At 44.9% G+C, this 21,189-nt stretch overlaps 1 protein-coding gene across 4 annotated transcripts in view; it reads right to left on the bottom strand.

Moving 5' to 3' along the window:
• The window catches only part of PLXNB1 (plexin B1), a 199,424-nt gene that overhangs the window by 58,707 nt on the left and 119,528 nt on the right, over positions 1 to 21,189 (bottom strand). For 3 of the 4 annotated variants that reach the window (XM_053291904.1, XM_053291906.1, XM_053291907.1), the window contains 5 exons: positions 17,279 to 17,407; positions 13,334 to 13,434; positions 9,667 to 9,799; positions 7,384 to 7,540; positions 15 to 123 (listed from right to left, as the gene is read on the bottom strand). In XM_053291904.1, the coding sequence (XP_053147879.1) occupies positions 15 to 123; positions 7,384 to 7,540; positions 9,667 to 9,799; positions 13,334 to 13,434; positions 17,279 to 17,407 (629 nt within the window). The remainder of the gene's footprint in view (positions 1 to 14; positions 124 to 7,383; positions 7,541 to 9,666; positions 9,800 to 13,333; positions 13,435 to 17,278; positions 17,408 to 21,189) is intronic. The other variant, XM_053291908.1, reaches the window with a different exon arrangement.

Raw genomic sequence — 21,189 nt, 5'->3', positions numbered from 1 at the left:
CCTCATGGACTTACGGTGCTGATTTCCTCAGAGAAGTCACCGCCATGCAGTCATAGAAGGAGAAAGCTGTTGAAGCAATGAAGACATTGTGGAAGCGCACCACAAGCTGAATGGTTATGTGGTCTGAAAATGGTAATAAAAAGGAAAGCCTCAAATACAATCCAACAGCAAATAGTGCCTTATTCAGACACTGAGGCAGCGAGTGAATAAGACAGACAGACAGACAGACAGACATCTATTTTAACAGAACAGAGACACTAGCTGATTATCAAGAAAAATGAAGAGTTTATGAGCAGGACAGCCAAATCCTAGCATTTATTCACTGTCAGCAGAATAAATTATGCTGAGCATAGTTGAACATTTTCCCCCACACTTATTATTTAAATAAGGATATATATCAGATTGCAAAACCAAATGTCGTTCAGCATTGTCTGATGTCGTGTCAGACCCATGAAAGGATGGGTGCTCTTATTGCAAAACAATGCATTAGTAAAGAAGGAGGAGGGGTGAGACCCATGGGATCTTGGCAAGGATCTCATGGAATCTTGGCAAGGCAGTCATGAACGGGGTCAACAGTTATAGAGAGGGTCAAAAGAGCTGGGAAGAGTAAAGAAGTCCCTCTATCTTTGTGCGTATAAGCAGAAAGGAAAGGAGCAGAGAAGCATCAGATGACCAGAAGGCAAAAGTGGTAAAAGCAAAACAGCACTAGCAAAAGGCAAGATTGTTGCCACTTCACAAATGGTTTTCTCTGCACAACTGTAGGGGAGAAAGAAGGACGTACACTATTATTATTCTGTATATATTTATTTCTTTGTAAGGTGGCAAAGTTTAGGGCAGCTTCTCGCAATTTGCCACAAGCCCAGTCCCCAGGAACTGGTTTCCAGGAAGCACACACTTCAAATGAGCATGTCGTCTGAATCCACCAAAGTCTGGTTCCCGAGTTGGGCTGCAAACATTTGCTGAACGTTCTACACCTAATTTCAAATGTAAGTTACAAACGTCAGGAAAATGGAGCATTGGTTCACTTACCGTGAAGGCTTCTTCTGGTTGCTGGAGTCAAGGACATCTCGATGGGTTACACCCTTCACATGCTCCTAGGCAGGACTATGTAAATTATCTGAAAGGACAGAAGCTTCTACAGCCTGAGGGGAATAACCCCCCCCCCCCAGTTCTTTCAGGCCAAGTTAGAAAGGTATGACTGCAAAGAACGTGTTCCAAGAAATGTATAAACAGAATAGACACATAAGTATTTCTCCAAAAGAATTCTCTGGTGAGGTTTTTGTAGCATAACCTTGAGGCACTTGTGACCAATGTATTAAAACCAACGGTGATGGACGATGTGATACCCCAGGAGCAGACAGACGTGCTAAGCTGGGAGGCCCGAGATGTCCTTGACTCCAGCAACCAGAAGAAGCCTTCACAGTACATGAACTAATGCTCCATTCTCAGTTGCTGGGGTCAAGGACATCTCAATGGGACATATCATAGCTTGTATGTCACCTAGGGAGGGAGCGCTTCTGGCTACTCCTGGGGAAGCACCTGTTGTAGCACCCTTCTTCTGAAGGCTGCTTGGGCGGAGGCATACGTGTCTATTCTATAATGCCACGTGCAAGTTGATGGATTCTTCCATGTAGCTCCGTTACAGATTTCCTGTACTGTTTATGCTAGTGCTATAAACGCTCTGATCCATCTGGCGATGGTCGAAGATGCTGGTTTTCCCATTGATCCCAGTAGGAAGCATATGAACATAGAGTCTGTAGTGTGTAAAGATGCCGTCTGCTTTACATAGATTCAAGGCATTGCCTAACATCCAACTTGTGCCACGCTTTTTCTCTTTGATATTTAGGATGTGGACAGAATGCTGGTAGAAAAACATCCTGCGACTGATGAAAAGGAGTAGCGTTAAGATACACAGTCTTTTGTGAATATGCAATATGGTCTGTGTACTGACAAAGCTTGTAGTTCCAAAATGTGTCTCGCCGAGGTAACTGCCACTAGGAATGCCAGTTTAAACATTAACAGTCTTATTGGAATGGATTTTAGTGGCTCAAAATGTGGGAACTGTAAGTCCTTCACACAGTGCCCAAGTTCCAAGATGGGAAACAGTGTGCCACCAGCAGTGACAGAAGTGTAGCTCCCCTGAGGAACCTTTTCAGGTGAGGATGTGAATTCATAGCCCTTGCCGAAACGCCTGAGATGAGGCCTACCAGGGATGCTACTTGTCTTTTCAATGTATTAGACTTCAGCCCCATATCAAGGCCCTCTTGAAAAAATTGCACTAGGTGTTGAACAGAGGCCTCCCCTTGGGGATCTTTGTGACGTGCTGACCACCTTAAAAAGCAGGTCCATGTACACTGGTACACAGTTTGTGGAAGGCCTTCAGGATGGTCATCACCAGTAACGGTGTATGTATGTATTTGTTTATTTCAGCCCAAGGCCAGCATATCCAGTAACGGTGGTGTTCCAACAATCTCTGCTCAGTCTCCAAGCGGCAAGCCGTAACCAACTCGGGTTTGGATGTTGTACTGGCCCCTGTAGAAGTAGGTCTGGAGTGACTGGAAGAAACCATGCGTCTGCTGTGGCCAAATGTAGAAGCTCTGAGAACCATGGTCTCCTCAGCCAGAACGGGGCCACCAATATCACTTCTGCTTATAGCATCCGGATTCGCCTCAGTACCCTTGCCAACAGAAGAGCTGGCGAAAATGTGTATAGAATGCCCTCGGGCCAATCTGCTGACACGGCATTTGCATCATCCACTTGTTTGCATGGAAACCTGGATATGAACCTTGGAAGCTGGGCATTTAGCGGTGTAGCGAACAGGTCCAACACTGGTCTCTCCCATCATTGAGCTACTTGGTGGAAGACCCTCCAGTTCAAGACCCATTTGCCTGGCATCAGGTCCTCTTGGCTGAGCCAGTCAGCCAGTTGATTTAGATCCTGTTTCACATGATGTGCTTATAGGAATGTAAGGTGTAGTTCTGCCCAGTTCATTAATAGAACTGCTTCCGCATGCAGAGTTTTTGATTGCATGCCTCTTTGTTTATGTGGGTCTTCGCTGTCGTGTTGTCGGTTCTGATCAGTACAGCGCTACCCTGCAGTTCCTGATAAAATGTGCTTAGAGCGAAGTGGATAGTCCTGAGCTCTAGCCAGTTTATGCTGTGTCTTTGCTTGCTTATGGTCCACTTCCCTTGTCCCGAGTGTTGAAGGCAATGCACCCCCAGCCTCTGGTGCTGGCGTCTGTCATTACTGTAATTTTTGGTGGGTCTAGAAATTGCTTTCCTCTCAGATTGTGTGGCAATAGCCACCACTGAAGGGAGTGTCATACCGTGGATGACCGTGGCAGTAACAAACACCTCTTGCTGGCTATGGCTTTTTGAAAAGGAAGGAGAAACCACTGGAGCTCTCTGAGGTAGAATCTTGCCCACTGAACAGCTTCCAGCGTTGCCACCATCAATTCAGAGGCAGAGGCACTCTAGGTGGTGGAGTGCCTCTGCTTCTGATCTGAGGGATTCCATCCGGAATCTTTCGTGCCTGACCCACCTGTTCAAATACTTTAAATCCAGCATGGCTCTTCTGGAAACATTCTTTTTGGGGATGGTGAACAAGACAGAATAGACTCCACTTCCCTTCTGACTGAGAGGGACGGGTTCCACTGTACCTATTTCCTCGAGACATAGAATTTCCTTTTGCAACTCTAAGTGCTTGGAAATAGAGTGAGAGTGCAGGAATCTGCGGGAGGGAAGGGCATCCAACTCTATCTTGTAGCCATTTCGTATTATGGTGAAGACCCACCTGTCTGTTATGGATTTCTTCCAAGCATGAAATAAGTGACATGACAGGCAGCCCCCCAAGCCTGGCATGTCCCGAGTCATGGCTGTTGTTTTGTTTGTTTGCTCTGTGCAAATGTTTGTCTGTTGTTCTCAAAGCTTCCGGTCTGGAAACATTGTCGGTTTCAAGTTCCGCACTGCGGTCTGAATTCCCTATCCCAGCCCCTAAAAAAGGCCAGTAGCTCAAGGTCATTTAGACTCTGGCTTGTCCAATTTACACGGCGCTGATGGCAGGGTCTTTCTCTTATCCTTATCCTTCACTTAAGGAAATCCTTAAGTGCTTCCTCACCAAACAGCTTTGTGCTGTCGCAGGGTACAGCGGTCAGATTTGTCTCAGAATTTGAGTTCACCTGCCAGCTTTTTAGCCAGAGGTGTCTCCTGCTCACCACTGACAAAGCAGACACTCTTGCGGAAAATCTGATAAGAGTCTAGCATGGCATCCGCCACAAAGGCCTGAGCCTTCCGCATCATAAGCAATTGCTGCCTCATTTTAACTGGATCTGAGGGAGGGTCATGCAGTAAGTCATCAACCCACAGTAAGGATGCCCTAGTCACCATTGAAGCTGCTGCCGAAGAGCGTGTTGCCAAAGAAGAGTTATCGTGCATTCTCCTAAAGGAAATTTCTGCCTTTTTATCAGAGAGATCTTTCAGTATTGCCTCCCCATCCCTCGGGAGTAAAGATCCTGACACCAACTGCACCACCGGCGCATCTGTATTTGGGTTTTTTTAAAAAATAAGTCTGAGGTCTCCTGTAAAAAGGAGTAATAATGATTCGCCACTGCCATTGGCTTCCTGTTGGCCAATGGCAGGAGCCATTCCTGTTTCTTTGCCTACATAAAACATCCAGGCACTGGTAGTAACATATCCCTAGGCTTAGCCCTAGGGAATACCAGGTCCCCCTTTGCTGTCTGGGGAGATTCTGGCATTATTTTTAATTGCAATCCAAAAGTCGCTATGACCCTAGTCATCAGTGGATTAAAGTCCTCAGACATGAACAAGTCTTTGAGAAACATTATTTGAGTCCGGGTCCTCCCCACCTGACCATTCACCCTCTTCCTTGTCAGGAACAATATCCGGGTCCTGATTTCCCCTATCTGCCCCATCTAGCTCCCCCTCAGGGTCAGCCTCCAGGTCAATCAGTGGGGTTACTGGCACTTGGATTAGGGTCCCCAGAGTCTGGGCCTGACTGATCTGATGAATGTTGCTCTTTTCTTCTGCGTTTTAAACCCCTGGCCCCTTTTGAATGAGAGCCCAGGGTGTGCTTTGTTTTCTTTTTTGATTTCTTAGGAGATGGGCTAGCCGATTTTGAGGATGTAGATTCCTCAGATGATGAGGAGGTCTGCTACGCTTTTTAGTTTTTTAACTTTTTAGATGAGGCTTAAGTTGGTGAACTGTATCAATAATAGCGTTCTTGAACCATGCTTGCCATTCCGGAGGGACTGATTCTTGGAGGCCAGGAGCTGACTTAAAGGGACCTGCAGGGTGCTACTCTCAACAAAGAGAGGTCTCACAGGCAATCTTTGTTGTCCCTGGTCCCGGGTCTGGTCCTTGTTGCTGCCTGAGGCTGCTTTCTGCGGTCCTCTCGAAGTGCTGGGCAAGTTCGCACCATTTTTGCTGCGGCCGCCATCTTGGGCCTCACGTTGCACAGCTGACATTGAGGCTGACTGAGATGAGCCCAATCCAGCTGTCCATGCCCTCAGATCAGCTCCCATCAGTGGCGGTTTTGCTGGAGGTGCCACTGCTGCCCGCAGTAATCTGGCAGTGAGCATGGAGGTCAGAACGGGGGCTGTTGAATGCGCACCTTCTCCGTGCTCCCCCAGAGCATTTTTAGCCATGCGGCTGCGAGCCTCACAGTCCAAAGGTGGGAGATTTTCTGTGGCTTCCTGGAGCATCTCACTGGGCAGCTCTAAAGTGGCCGGCATCAAAGCGGCCAGAGGGGGCAATCCGGGAACTCTTGTGGCCATTGGGAAGCTGCTCTGCCCTTTCTCTTTTGGCACGCAGATCCTTCTCTCTTTCCCTGCATGCTCCATGACAGGGGAAAGGCACAAGAAAGTACGGAACTGGGAGGAAGAACACTGAGGAAAATGAAGGGAGGGTTTTAAAAAAAAGCTTTTATAAGGGTATAGGTTAGACGTAATTAGGTTAGAACGAACTGAGGGTTATCAGTCAGAATAATAAGGAGAAGAAAGATTATCTGAGGAGAGAAAAGTCAGTCTGCCTAGAGCTACGTAGGACTGAAAGAACTGGGGGGCAGGGTTATCCCCCTCGGGCTCTATAGGCTTTTGTTCTTTAAGCTAATTTACATAGCCCTACCTAGGAAACCCATTCTCTCAGCCTTAGTCCCTTTATCTGCCATATGTGGAGAAGGTTGTTCAACACATCGTTATTACTACTACTAATTTTGGGAACCAGATTTGTAGCTCCCCAACAATGTACATCCACAACAAAACAGACACAGGCACAATCTTCAAGCATGGAACAACGTGTGGCATTTTAAACACTCTTTAGGGAAAACATGTAAGAAACAGCCCTGAGCTAGAGTTTAGGCATGGACAGGCAAGAGGGTTCTTGGGTTGGGACAGCTGGAAGGGAGACCAAACCTTCCACAGGACAGGATTTGGAGACAGGGATTGGCCACTTAAACCATTTAGAACTCTGTATGCCGAAGCCTGCACTGACTTCACTGTAACCTTTCCAGGCCCAAACGTTGCTGCTGAGAGGTTATGGTAATGCTGCAGTGAGTGCTGTGTGTGTGTGTGTGTGTGTGTGTGTGTGTGTGTGTGCGTGTGTGTGTGTGCTTGAATAGGCAAGGAACTGCCCTTTCGAAACCCAGTATGGACTTTCTCCTCAGATCAGCCACCGAGTGAAGCTATGGTAGAGAAGGGGTTCATAACAAGACTAACTCTAGTCATTTCAAGTCATAAGAACATAAGAACAGCCCTGCTGGATAAGACACAAAGCCCATCCAGTCCAGCATCCTGTTTCACACAGTGACCCACCAGATGCCTCTGGGGAGCCCACAGGCAAGAAGTATGTGCATGCCCTCTCTCCTGCTGTTGCTCCCTTGCAACTGGTATTGAGAGGCATCGTGCTTCTGAGGCTGGAGATGGCCCACGGTCAGCAGACTAGTAGCCATTGATAGACCTGTCCACCATGAATCTATTTAAGCCCCTTTGAAAGCCATCCAAGCTGGTGGAGTTCACCACATCCCATGGCAAAGAATTCCACAGATTAATTATGCACTTAATCTGTGTGTACTTCCGCTTGTCAGTCCTAAATTTCCCAAACTTCAGTTCCATGGGGTGACCCCTGGTTCTAGTGTTGTGAGAGAGGGAGAAAAATTTCTCTCTGTCCACCCTCTCCACTCCATGCATGATTTTATACACCTCGATCATGTCTCCCCTTAGTCGCCTCTTTTCCAAGGTCAAGAGCCCCAGATGCTGTAGCCTAGCCTCATAAGGAAGGTTGCAAAGTCTTGTTGCCGTGCTCTGGCTGCCTGTTCTGAAATACCCACAGCACTATTCACTGGGGCTAGATTTTGGCACTTGCCACTCACCTGTTCCTGCCTTCAAAGCTGGTGCTTGGTTGGGATCTGGTGAAGGACACGTGATGCCTGACCCCATCAGCGTTGCTGGGCTCTCATACTCTTCAAAGAAGCATGAATAGGACTCTCCATCCCGCAGGGATGGCAAATCCGAAAGAGTCAGGAATATCTGCCAATCAGAGAGCAGACTGATCAATAACTTGTCCTTCAAAGAAAGATTCTCCTTTAATTAGCATTATCTCACCTTCCAAAACAAGAAGAGAATAGATTAATAGAAATTTGAGGGGGCAGTGATAGTGAAGAACAGGAGCATAAGCAAGTAGGCGAACAGAATGCTTAAGTCCATGTCCTTGTCAGCTTCATAACACCCTTCTAGTTCCTAACACTTTAACCGAATGTTGCCCAATATGTATTCAAGTTCTCCATTATCACAATCATAAAGGCTAGTGGCTTCTTCTCTTTTAAATGAAATCAGAGCTACCCAGGCGACTGCATATATCCTCACGGACTGTGTAGTATACATTTGACTCTCCATTGCTTAACTGGATTGTACTTATTTGTATTTTCAGACCCTCATCTATAGGTAAGCATGTGGTTGTATCAGCAGTGCATAATTAGGGCTGCGTGGACTCTGATTTTTTATTTACAATTTATATATAAAAGCATGATGTAAATTAATAATACTTGAATAGACGTACTAATTTTATGCAGTACATTGCGTTTCCAAGGTTTAGGCTTTTGAAGGATTTGGTGATGGTGGTGTTGCTGCTGATGCTGCAGGAATTAGGAAGGATTGAATTAGGATGATGGAGAGCAAAGAGGGAATCAAATGGAAAAATTTGGAAGCAAAGCAGGGTCATTCAAAACTAAGGCAATGGCCTACACAATGAGGAAGATTACTCAAAGTAGTCCCATGAAATTAAAAGGACAAGATAGGCATTGCCTAGCCAACTAATGGCGCAGCGGGGAAATGGCTTGACTAGCAAGCCAGAGGTAGCCGGTTTGAATCCCCGCTGGTATGTTTCCCACACTTATATCGGACAGCAGTGATATAGGAAGATGCTGAAAGGGATCATCTCATACTGCACGGAAGATGGCAATGGTAAACCCCTCTTGTATTCTACCTAAGACAACCACAGGGCTCTGTGGGCACCAGGAGTTGACACCAACTCGACGACACACTTTACTTTACCTTTAACTTGTCCTTTTACTTACAGTGGGACTACTTTGAGTAATTTTCTAATGTTAGCCAGTCATTTTGGGGGGGGTTCCTTTTTTGTATTTGGGGGACATTCTAGGTATGTAGAAGTAGATTGGTTTGTATATAAAATACAATACAACCCGCTGCACTTTGCCTAATGGGGACTGAGCATGCTCAGTGGCTTCCAAGAGCCATGGGCTGTTGACAGTATCAATTAGAGAACGGACAGAACAAAAAATTGCGTGGTGGGGGTGGTGGAAGAGCCTGCTTGAGCCCTTAGCACCTGCTAACTGGGCAAAGAGGCACCTTTTACCATGGTGATTCTCTTTATTTAGCAGGGGGAGAGTAACTGGCCCCATCCACCCCCAGCACAGTACTTCCAGTGACTGCCACTGATGTCTGTCTTATGTTCCTTTTTAGATTATGAGCCCTTTGGGGACAGGGAGCCATCTTATTTGTTTGTTATTTCTCTTTGTAAACAGCCCTGAGCCATTTTTGGAAGGGCGGTATAGAAATCAAATTATTATTATTATTATTATTATTATTATTATTATTACTACTACTACTACTACTACTACTACTACTACTACTACTATAGTACCCAGGTATTAGGGTCTGAGGGTGTATGTGAAACATTTTGTTGCAGGACCCACTCGTAATTTCGATGTTAGCCAGCCACAGAGACTGTCCGTATGCCTTCCACCTCTTCTCTTTACCTTGCATGTGCCTCCCTCACCCTTTAGTCCTTCTGTCCTACCTTGAAGGAACTCAAAGTAGCACACGTAGGGTTTTGAGGGGTCTCCCATTCAGCACTGACCAGACCCAGCTCTGCTTAGCCTCTGCTTGGTTACTGCGCCATGGGTTTTCCGATTATGCCTTGGACCAACATTCAAAGACACTTTAGGTGGCTTCACACACAGAAAAGGCAATCACAAAAGTGGGAATGACGCCAAGTTTTTCTGTCACAAATAAAGCGTGACAAAGGGATATTTAGGTCATGCACACTTCCTCTGCCCCCGGAAGGTAAGAAGCTGCTCCCTCTAAGAGGGGTTTTCACAGTCTTCGAAAAGGGCACTTCATGCATCATAGCTCACATTTCTCTGTTCTTCTCTGCTGATGTTCGCTGGGCTCAGTGATTGGACAGATAAACACCGCTGGGTGGTATTAAAGCCCCACAGCCACTGCTCACTCACTCTGAACCTGGAGCACTCAGAGCGACGGCTGCACCTGGGGGGAGACAGAAACAAGATCAGCACCACCTTGGATTGTCCTAGAGAAGAGAGGATTATTTCTTTGTCATCTTCTATCTGTGCATATGATATGTCTGCAAAGATATAGTGCAGGTTATCTAGCACAAAACTGAATGCAGTGAAAACTCCAAGGTTCTTTCTTCACCAAGAGCCTTTCTCCATGCAGGAAATTACAAAATCCTCCTAGCACTAATGTTACCAATGAGTTAGCATAGCAGGGACCTTTGGTGACCTCTATAGTTAACCTGCACTACGCTGATGACACCACTCTGATAGCTGAGAATATCAGCTATCTGCAAGCCCTAATAATGAAAGCCAAGGAGTGCAGCGAAAAAATGGGGCTATGATTAATGTCAAGAAGACTAAACTAACGACAATGGGTACAGCAACCAGCCTCAGACACTGAAGTGGTGGATAGCTTCTTTCTTTTAGGCTCGACCATCAACAGTAAAGGATCCAGCAGCACTGTTCCCTCTAAGGTGTGTGCATGTGCATGTAAATAAAAATAAAAATAAATAAATGTGCTCACAAGTTTTTGGATGTCCACTCAGTTCATTTTAGATCCCGCTCAGGTTGAAACAGGAAGGCCCCATTCTGAATGCAGGTGCACGCACACTGCCTGGATACTGCCACCCAGAATTAAACTCATTCCGCACAGAGAGGAACAAAATTAGAGGGACCACTGTCCAGCAGTCAAGAAATATGCTGTAGACTAGCACTTGGTAGGGTTGCAATGAAGGCCTTGGAAAGGATATTTAGATGCCATGATGTGTCTATACCCACACAGGTTAGAACTGTTCGGACAATGGTTCTTCCTGTGACACTCTATGGATGCAAAAGCTGGACTTTGAAGAAGCAAGACAGAAAAAGCATTGACGATTTTGAACTTTGGTGTTGGAGAAGACTTTTGAGGATACCATGGACAGCCAGGAAAACAAACAAATGGATCATGGCACAAATCATTTCACTCGAGGCACAAATGACCAGGCTCAAACTATCATACTTTGGACACATTATGCGAAGACCCAGCTCCCTTGAGAAGTCCATAATGCTGGGGAAAGTTGAAGGAAAGAGAAGAGGATGGCCAGCAGCAAGGTGGATGGACTCGATTACGACAGAAATGAATGCACCACTGAGAGACCTTAAAAGCCAAGTTGAAGACAGATCATCCTGGAGAGAATCTATCTATGTGGTTGCTAAGAGTCGACATCGACTTGACAGCACTTAATCAATCAATCAATAGTTGGGCCATGCATAGCTTAGCAGTGAGTAGGTATTTAATTAGCTCTTCATACATTATAAAGGTGACCACTTGCTAGCTCCCATTAAGGAAAATCCACTGAGATTTTCCAAAGGGACTGTGTGATCAGTTATTTCCTACATTTTATCTACCATGTTCTCAAAATTGTGCATAGGATTACAGGAACAATCTTTACCAAGGGGATAGGACTGAAGCTCAGAGGAAGAACACTTGCTCTGTTACATGCAGAAGGTCCCACGGTTCAGTCCCTAGGATCTCCAGGTAGGGCCAAGAAAGACCCCTGCCCAAAATCCTGAGAGCTGTTGCCAGTCAGAGTACAAAGTTCTAAGCTAGATGGGCTGACTCCGGAAAAGTCAGCTGTGCGTGTTCAACAGCATGTGTTGAAGCAGGATCCTGTGCAGAGTTACATCTGTCTATGTCATTCGGAGGACTTAATGTCCTGTCACGACAGTTATCACTTTCCTTAGTTGTTCTTGCTCTGCCCACTTCACAGGCTGTGCTGCCTTTCCTAGTTCCCCTACGAGGGGATGGGGACAGAGCAGCACCACAGATGCCAGGTTAGGCCTAGTTCTGCTTTACTACTCATAAAAACAGACTTCTGAGGGTCGTCTGGAAACGCCTTGGCTTTCATTTGAAAATAAAACAAGTTTTCACTCCTCATGCTTGCAGACAACACACTTGAGCAAACTGACTACACATCTGTCATAAGGGTCTTCTTCATTTTATCAGGAACTCAGTCGACAGACGTTACAGACATATATACAGATATGTCTTATATGTCTTATACAGATTTATCTCCATTCCCCTGCTAACTGAGCAAAGAGGCACCTTTTTAAAGTGGTGATTCCCTTTATTTAGCAGGGGGAGAGCAACTGGCCCTATCCATCCCCAATACAGCATCCTTCCAGTGGCTGTTGCTGAAATCTATATTATGTTTCTTTTTTAGACTATGAGCCCTTTGGGGACAAGGAGTCATTTTATTTATATCTATGTAAATCGCTTTGGGAACTTTTGTTGAAAAGCATTATATAAATATTCATCATATTTGTATGAAAGAAAGCACTCTTGGACACATCTGGACGCAGCTTCTACAAGACATGAGACACCTAGCAAGGTATCCTAGCAGGGGTTAGCAAGACTCCTGCTAACTTGGCAAAGAGGCACCTTTTAACGTGGTGATTCTCTTTATTTAGCAGGCGGAGAGTAACTGGTGTCTGTCTTATGTTTCTTTTTAGACTGTGAGCCCTTTGGAGACAGAGATCTATCTTATTTATTTGTTGTTTCTCTGTGTAAACCGCCCTGAGCCATTTTTGGAAAGGTGGTGTAGAAATCGAATGAATGACTAAATAAATAAATAAATAAATAAATAAAAGATGCTCCCACCTCACACACGTGCCCCGCCTGAATGTTTGGTGCTGGAGCACAGACAGCTTGCCTGCTTCTATTAAGCTTCAGAAGCTGCTAGAGAATCCTAGCTGTATGTCTGTTATACTTTAGGAATTGTCCTTTATGCTGTGGGCAAAACAACAGCCACATTTTGTTCTATCAAAGTGGATGTAAAATATGCCACCTAAAAATAAGGAATAATTCTTCCTTCCTGCTGCTATTAGTCCTGACAACTAAATGGAACCTCCCAGTTCAGAAGAAATGTGCCCTGAATACCAGTTACTGGGGAGCAACAGTGGGGGAAAGCTGTTTCTTTTGTACTCTGGTTGTGAGTCTCCCAGACGTTTCTGGTAGGGATGTGCACGAAACCGCAGTAGGGCGGTTCGAAGGCGGTGGGGGTCTCCCTCGGAAGATGAGGGCAACAGGGCGGCAGGGAGGTACGCTTCCGCCCCAATGGGCTTTTTAAAAAACTGACACCAGCGGGGGGAAAGCAGTGGGAGGGGTAAGTGCATCCTCCCTCCACTCTTAAAGGGAGACCCCCACCGCCTTCGAACCGGTTCGGAGGCCCATAAAGGGCCTCTGAACTGGTTCCGTGCACATCCCTAGTTTCTGGTAGGCCACTGGGAGGAACAAGTGCTGGACTTGATGGACCTTTGGCGTCATCCACCAGGCTCTCCTTATGTTCTAAACACTCACACTGATAGCTTTGTTCCTTCCTCAAACATTTTCTAGGGCTTTCTGTTTTCTTGGCAGGAGAATAGTCTCTATTTGCGAATCTCGCCTAGTCATGTGTTGACTTTGGGAGTTAGTCACCACTGGTGTCTGCATGAAGACATACTGAGAGAAGCCAAAGCAAGAGCTCACCTTCCTTGGAGAACACACCAGCCACAGTACGGATCTCTCGGTGCTAAACACGACTCACAATCAGAGTACTGGGAACATTCAAATGTGGGGATCTTAGTCACCTGTAAGAGAGGTATAGAACAGCCTGCCATTCAAAGAAACCCAAACAAACACTTCCCAGCTGAATATTCTTTCAGATCTCTTTGGGAATGATACTCTGGGGTCATCACAACCCAATAAAAGGAATTTTAGTTAGTTAATTCAGTTTGCATATATGCATGATTAATTAATTAGATCTGCATATCAGAAAGAAGTTCTATAGGGGAAAAGCCCATATTCTTTGTTTTTAGATAACTCATACATATTGCAGAAGACATGGAACCCTTTCTCACGATTGGTGAGAAAGGGCTTGAGTGCATTATGGGGATTCCCCCGCCACTGGCTGGAAGGCTGCTGCTGTGTCAGAGCCGCTGACACATGATCATTTAGGTTAAAGACACGCTTCCGCCCTTAACCCTGACTAAGCGGCAGGCCTCTTTGGCGGGTTTGCTGCCGTGCTAGCGCTGGGAGCCACAGGGCTCCCGGCACTTCTTACAATCCGCTAAGACCGGGCTTGGCTTCCTTAACTCAGTTTTGCCTGATTGTAAGAACAGCCTCATGATCTCAGAAGACGCATCTCCCTTTCCCTCTTCTACAGGAGGGAATACCTCTTCTAAAACAGCACTTGCCACCCACAGTTTTTAAAAGTGCTTGTATTAAAGATCATGAACTTTTATCTGCTGGCTGATTAACTAGAGGCACCTTCATACTGATCGAAATATTTTGATTAATCTAACTGATTAATACTGCAAGCCTGTGTACGTTTACTCAGAAGTAAGTCCCACTGTGTTCAGTGGGGTTTACTCCCAGGTAAATGTGTTTAGGAATGCACCTAAGTGCTGCTGCCCTGGCAAAATGGCACAGAACCTGCCCGGCCCTGCACAGTCCAGCCCCATGTGTTCCTCTGACCGCAAAATTACCATAGGAGCAAACAAGGAAAGCACTAGGAGGGAAGATCAGTGCCCGTGGAGGGGGGCCGGCAAGAAGGGGGAGAGGGAGGCCTGGTAAAAGCAGCCGACGGAGGCTCTCAGGGACTGAAATTCCCAATTGGCTTGGACAGGGCATAGTCACGTGGATGGAAACCTGGTGGCGAGCTCATAAAGAACGGACAGTGATAAATGACATTAGGCTGGGGGGGATAGCTAGATAGCTGGGCTTGTGGAGAGCCTGGCCTGGCTCTTTGTCTTAATGGACACCTCCCATCTGCTGCATTTTCCCCCTCTTCAGTCTGTTGTCTGTTTTTTGTCAGGAAGTTTTTCTTAATAGTCTGAACCACTTTTATGATTAAAGAGATTAAATAAGTTAAAACACACACTCACAGAGGCACACTGTAACTTATCCCCTATACACACACAACTAACATGCCTGTAAGTCATATTTACTTCAAGAGAACCGATGTGTACATAAATGTACAGCACCATACGATGTTTTACATTTTAATGGCTATGGCTGTCCTATTATCAATACCCCCAAGCCCTTGGGAACGGTGGGTTAGAGATCAAACTGGATAAAATAAATTAAATGAACGTGTGCTTAGGAACCGGGTCCCTTTTCCAGTCTCATAACCATTTAACAACTGTTAATGAATGAATGAAGCCCTTCCTCCTCCATTACTCGGGTTCAGATGCTCAGGTTTCCCTTGGGATATTAGCACAACTGCCCTACTTTGTTATCTTATTTATTGATATGGATTTTCATCCTTCTCTACGCCAATGGGTCAAAGAAGGTCACACAGCATTCTAAGAGGGCCAGAAGCCTCTCTCCAGTAATATTCTGTAGAATACCAAAAGAGAAACCTATAAAACCCAAACACAGTGGAAAGCCCTGCAAAACCACTGCAAAATCATGAGGATTTCTGCGATTCAGCATTTTTACTGCATGATCATATTATTTGGATAATTCTGGCTGGATGCCATTTTTACTACAAGATTTTCAAACCCATTTGTCTATAAAAGCCCATTTGAAAGAGGAATTGTGCTTCTTGAGATTTTATAACCTGGTTGTATTTTTCCCTCTGTTGAGGTTGCCCATCTTGTGCATATTTACTCAGAAGTAAAACCTACAGAGCTCAGTGGGGCTTACTCCCAAGTAACTGTGCATAGGATGACATTCTTAAGGTGTTTCAAGGATGCTAAGAATGCCTCAGACTGATAAGGAGCCTCCAAATTACCTCATTTCTCCCTCTGTCCTGATTTTTATTTCTCTATTTGTTATGCACATGGTGGCTTTACCATGGGGCGGGGGGAAACACCCGTGAATGTTCTTGGGCCAAGGCAAGGGGTGCATGTGTTAGTATGGCGGGGTGGTGGGTGGCACTGTGCTTCAGTCTTTTTTTTTTTTTTTTAAAGGAAAAAAATAAGGTTGGGAAACACATGTGCTGTAGAACTCTTCATCAGGCTAAATGGTAAATAAAAGGCCAGAGGGAGAAAATGAGGTAAGCATCCTATAATGTACTGGGACATTTAATGTACTCCCAGTACATTATAGGATGAGTCACCTGCAAAGGCGGGAGTTTAAATTTCCCACATTTCAGGCTGAGTTGCCTCCAAAAGTGGGGGATTTAAATGCCCTGCTTTGGGAGCTGACTCAAGAGAGTCAGCATGGTGCACTAGAATGTGTTCCATGCAGCACACCGGTTGGGAAATGCCACTATAGAACTCAAAGGTCCATGGCCTAATGCTTTGTTACTTCTTGGCTGGTCTTAGTAAAAGCATTTACCTGCTTTGGATTGTAGCCTCCAGTGTGCAATACAGACATACTGTACACTTAAAGCAGCCTGTTTTTAAAAAATCTGTGTACAGTCAAATCAATGTAATTCAATCATTCCATTAGCAGACACAGGAAATTAAAATACTATTCTTAGCATCACTTCTCAGAAGGCATCAAAGGCAGCTGGGGGAAGGCGATGGTTTTAAGTGAGTTGGAAACAGCTCAGGAGAGAGACTTTGGTTCCTAAGGTGTACACGCATGTTTCTTTTGTCCTTCGATGGCCTCTGGTCAAACAGGGTTTGTAGGTTTTCAAAAATAATGCAAAGGGCTGTAAAACCTATTCCCCCCAAGTAGAAGCAGAATGAGTTATCTCACTTTTGAACTGCCCTGTTATAAAGATCACTGGCTGTCATCCTGACTAATGAAGTGCGGAAGTGTGTTGTGCTAGTGGAAAGTTGTTGTGCTAGCCGCTTGCGCTGTCTGGAGCTTGTGTTCTAAACTAGTGTTGTGCCATTGCAAGTATGCTTGTACAACAGTGTGCAACTGTGGCACTTCTCATTCGTTTCTAACGGCACTTTGGCGCAACGGAGTTGACATCTGAACCTATACTTTTCTCACATCAGTTCAATGTAACAAATAGGGATGCTGCTGAATTCTGAGGAGGGAGGATATGAATGTGCCCAGCTTGCAGTGCTCAGCCAGATCCCAAACCAGGCTCCTCTACAGAGTTCTAACCTGAGCTGGAGAAATACTCCTCAGCTCAGCCCCACTGTGAAGCAGTTGAGGTTGAGATATGGTGACTGTGGGATACTCACTCGGTGAGCTTCATGGCTAAGCAGGGCTTTGAGCCTGGGTCTCCCTAGTCTGAGTCCTCTGCTCTAACCACTAGGACTCTGTGTGCTCAAGCAAAAAGAAATCAGTTAGAGTACATTATTTTGGTTGCATGTTTTCTCCAGAATAGGGGCATATTCTTTGTCAAGGATTCATTCAAAGATACTTTTGTTAGGGACACGTCTTCTTAATTCTTGAACTGGTGGGATCTTATTGCTGCCATGTTTGGCCAATAGCAGAGTGAAGCCTACTCTATGAAGCTGTGTGCTCTTCTGTAGATCGACAAACAGCGCAATCCTCTAAAGCAGGGACTTCATTAGAGCTTACCTTTAACTGAGTCATGACATATAAGTGCTTCTTGGGCTGGTCAAAGAGGAGGTCTCCACTCACTGCGCTGTTTGGCTGGATCACCAGAGAAGCATACAGGTTGGTGTCACCTGTTATTCCCAAGTATACCTGAAAGATAGCAGAACAAAATGGACCTAGACATATTAGAGAGATGGGCTGCACCTTGGCACCTTCCTGCTCTGCTCAGACTATTGGGGAGCCTTGTACTCTCTCACCTATACAATGTAAAATGAAAATAAAAAGTGGAGGGAAGAGTATTGTAATAGTGATAATCAAAAGAGCACAAAAAATGGACAAGCTAAGCAAATTTAACAATATTTGGAAAGCTTTTACTGAAGTCTTCTCACACTGACTTATATACAGAACTGTGGTACCTGACTTGTATTTCGTCCAGGGCACTTTCCAGATTAGACCCTGCAATGGGGTAACGTCATATCTCAGAAGTGTGTTTCCAAACTTCCTGTGTTGTGACACCGCAGTCCCTACGTGGACAGCAGGGTGCTGTTCACATTTCCAATGCCTTGTTTCGAATTTAATCACTGCGATATAGAGCTAGGACATCTGGCGTAAGAAAGTTGCTGGTTTTTTACAGCTTGTTAGTTTCTGCGAGACTTCTCACCCTGCTGTTTACGTTTCGAATGTGACTTGCCTGAACGGAGACATTTTGCTGTTGAGCAGCTAGTCTGGAAAGCGCCCAGGCTTTGATAGTGGTGGTGGTTTGTTTTTTTGTTTTCCCACTTAAGTGTGTAGATAGATAGATAGATAGATAGATAGATAGATAGATAGATAGATAGATAGATAGATAGATACTTAACCCCTGCTAACTTGGCAAAGAGGCACCTTTTAACATGGTGATTCTCTTTATTTAGCAGGGGGAGAGTAACTGGCCCTATCCACCCCCAGCACAGTACCTCCAGTGACTCTTGCTAGTGTCTATCTTATGTTTCTTTTTAGATTGTGAGCCCTTTGGAGACAGGGATCCATCTTATTTATTTATTGTTTCTCTGTGTAAACCACCCTGAGCCATTTTTGGAAAGGCAGCATAGAAATCAAATCAGATCAAATCAAATCAAATCAATCAATCAATGGAACCACGTTTTTATATTTGCCTATTAGCAAGGTAAAGCAAGGTTGGAACTCGAAGTTTTATTGCTCTCTTCTGGTTAGAGAAAATTACTAAGGAGATTAGTAGCAGTGATAGAATCTACCAGAGATTCTTTCTTTCTTTTTAATTAATTAATTTTAAACCCAGTCAGCTTGCCAGGTAGCAGGGAGGGATGACTCTTCTCACACTGACTTATATACAGAACTGTGCTACCTGAGACTTGTATTTGGTCCAGGCTTTGATAGTGGTGGCAATTTGTTTTTTCTCCTTTCTTCATCTGCACGAATGGTTGGGGGTGGATTTAAGGGGGTTTCCATTATTTTTGATCATGTAATCTCACTGAAATTCTAATAAACTGTTAATACAAAAAGAGAGAGCACAAGAATAGCAACTGAACATACAATTTTTTAAAAGGAGGAAATGGGTCTCTACAGCATGATCTATGCATTTTTACTCAAAAGTAAGTCCCACTGTGTTCAATGGGGCTTACTCCTAGAAAAATGTGCATAAGAAGGTTAAGAACTTGGTGCAATCTTATTTTTGAATTTTAGGAAATGATCAGTTAAGAAGAAGCACTAATGTCCAGAGCGAAAGAGACACTTAAAATTACATCCAACATTTGTTCTTTTGTTTGCAACTTTCTTCTTGTTTGCTTTTTGCATTCTAAGCTCCTTGGGACTCAGAGAAGGTTTGACACAAGGGGTGTGTGTGTGGGATGCTGCAGAAGTGCAATAAGCTGGAGGTACACAGCAACATAATTTAAATAATAATTTTAAAAGCCAGTGGGGAGGCATGGACAGTGGAGAGACAGACAACCAACTGGCAACATCCCACCTCCTAGTGTGAATGGAAAACATGAGTATGTGAGTGAGATGAGTACGCAAAAACAACTTCTACAACAAAAAACCCTGCAGAAACTGCTGTGTGTGGAAATTCCATTTCTTCTTTTCATACAGCTCCTTGCAGAAACCCATAGAAATGTGCAAAAAAAGCCCTCCTTCTGGAAAGGCTCACTTGCATCTGATCTATGGGAGCTTATGCTAATCTAAATATGCTAGTCTTTAAAGAGCCACGGGACTCTTTGCTGTTTTTGCTGCAACCCAGATGGGGAGCCCAAATCAGGAACATCACCCACTGAAGTGCAAGCTTCAGCAGTTGCTCCTCGGATGTTATCTGGATCCCATACTGAGAAGATAATGCAATTCTTTGTGCCAAGATTTGTGTTTCTGATTTCAGAACGTAAACATAAAGTGAAGTCGGTGATAGGGAAGGAGAGACATAGGAAACGGTCCCCATAAATAGAAACAACAGCCTCAGACATAACCCACATACGTTTTGGAAGGCCACTAGATGGTGCCAAGGCCCAACAGTTGGATAAAAGGTTGTTTCTTGTTAGGATGGATTGATTTGTGCCCAGGAGCAACAATCATTGCAGTGGTACAGGGCAGCTCCCAAATATCCTTTGGGTTGACAGGGGAGACAGGCCAAGTGACTAAGGAGCAGCTTGCCTTAGGGAATAATAATGCCTGAGTGAATGAGGGGAAGAGGCTGCTCCAATGGTGAGAGTGTTGAACTGAGGGCCAAAACAGGTGTGTCGGAGTATTCACGCATCTGCTTTGTTCACACATTCTTTACATGAAAAAAGTGTGCCGGAAGAGGAAGCAAAACCTTATGTGCTCTGTTGCTTTAAAAAATGTTCTCCATCCTCAGCCGAGAATCAAAGCTGGACTGGGAAGGGAAATAACTGCCTAAAGCTGCAGAATAAATAAGCCAGGGAAGTGAGGGTGGCTTGGATCCCCTCATTCACACACTCCTTTTCATGGAAAGAGTGGACCTCATACCCACGCTATACGTGTGAACAGGGCAGACACATGGAGGGCCGCCCTTTTCTGTCTAGTTTGACCCTAAAACATCAGCTATGTTTCGTGGGTTAGGCTGTCTGCAGCCTGTCTTTTCATAGCTGTAAAATGGGCACTGTAGTCTATCTGCCACAGTTTTCACCTTACATTTGATATGCAAAGAAGTGCTTTTCTGGATTACAGAATAATGGTTTTGTTATTCTTTTTACTAACAGTTAGATATCCAGAGATTTAAAATTAAAATGCCATTCCTCTGGCCTACCTTGAGTCTTAAGAGATAAGGTCAAGTGAAATGCTTCTTGACAGTAATTCAGCCACATCAAGTCAGTGTTAATGCCCCAGGTTATTTATATTAGAAGAAAAACAAGGCTGAGGAAGAACCGAGGACCACCATACATCCCTTATTCTGATGCAGACATGTGCCTCTGTGTCAAAACATCTGTATATTTTATAATGGGTGCAGTTCAGAACAGAGTGTGGCTCTGGCCACATACACCAACTTCCTGATCTATGTTCATGAGGTAAAAAAAAAGAGAGACTACAATAATAAGGACTGTGTACGTTGCCATGATTTTGCACAAGTACAGAATTTGGTACTGGATGGAGAATCCAAGCTTTCAATTTTTAAAAAACAAAAGCAGGTTTCTAGTCCTCAGTGCTGCAGATATAAGCCCTCTTCAGATGTTGCATTTAAGGACGGTGTACTTGAGTACACCATCCAAAGTGGAAACAGCAGTCCCACCCTGCCATGTCCATCATTCCTCCTCACTCCCCCTACAGGGGGGCTCACGCTTACAGCCTTCCTCTGAAGTACAGAAGGATGTAAGCGTGATGGTGGGCTTAAGCGCCATGGGAGGAGAAGTGAGGGGGGAATGACAGAAGGGGAGTTCTGTCCCTGCTTTTGATGGTGTACTTGAGTACACCAT

The sequence above is a fragment of the Hemicordylus capensis genome, chromosome 2, assembly GCF_027244095.1.
Source record: "Hemicordylus capensis ecotype Gifberg chromosome 2, rHemCap1.1.pri, whole genome shotgun sequence".
In the NCBI taxonomy this organism is placed as follows: domain Eukaryota; kingdom Metazoa; phylum Chordata; class Lepidosauria; order Squamata; family Cordylidae; genus Hemicordylus; species Hemicordylus capensis.
Note: the sequence above shows the minus strand (reverse complement) of the source record. Positions and strands in the feature narration are given on the sequence as shown.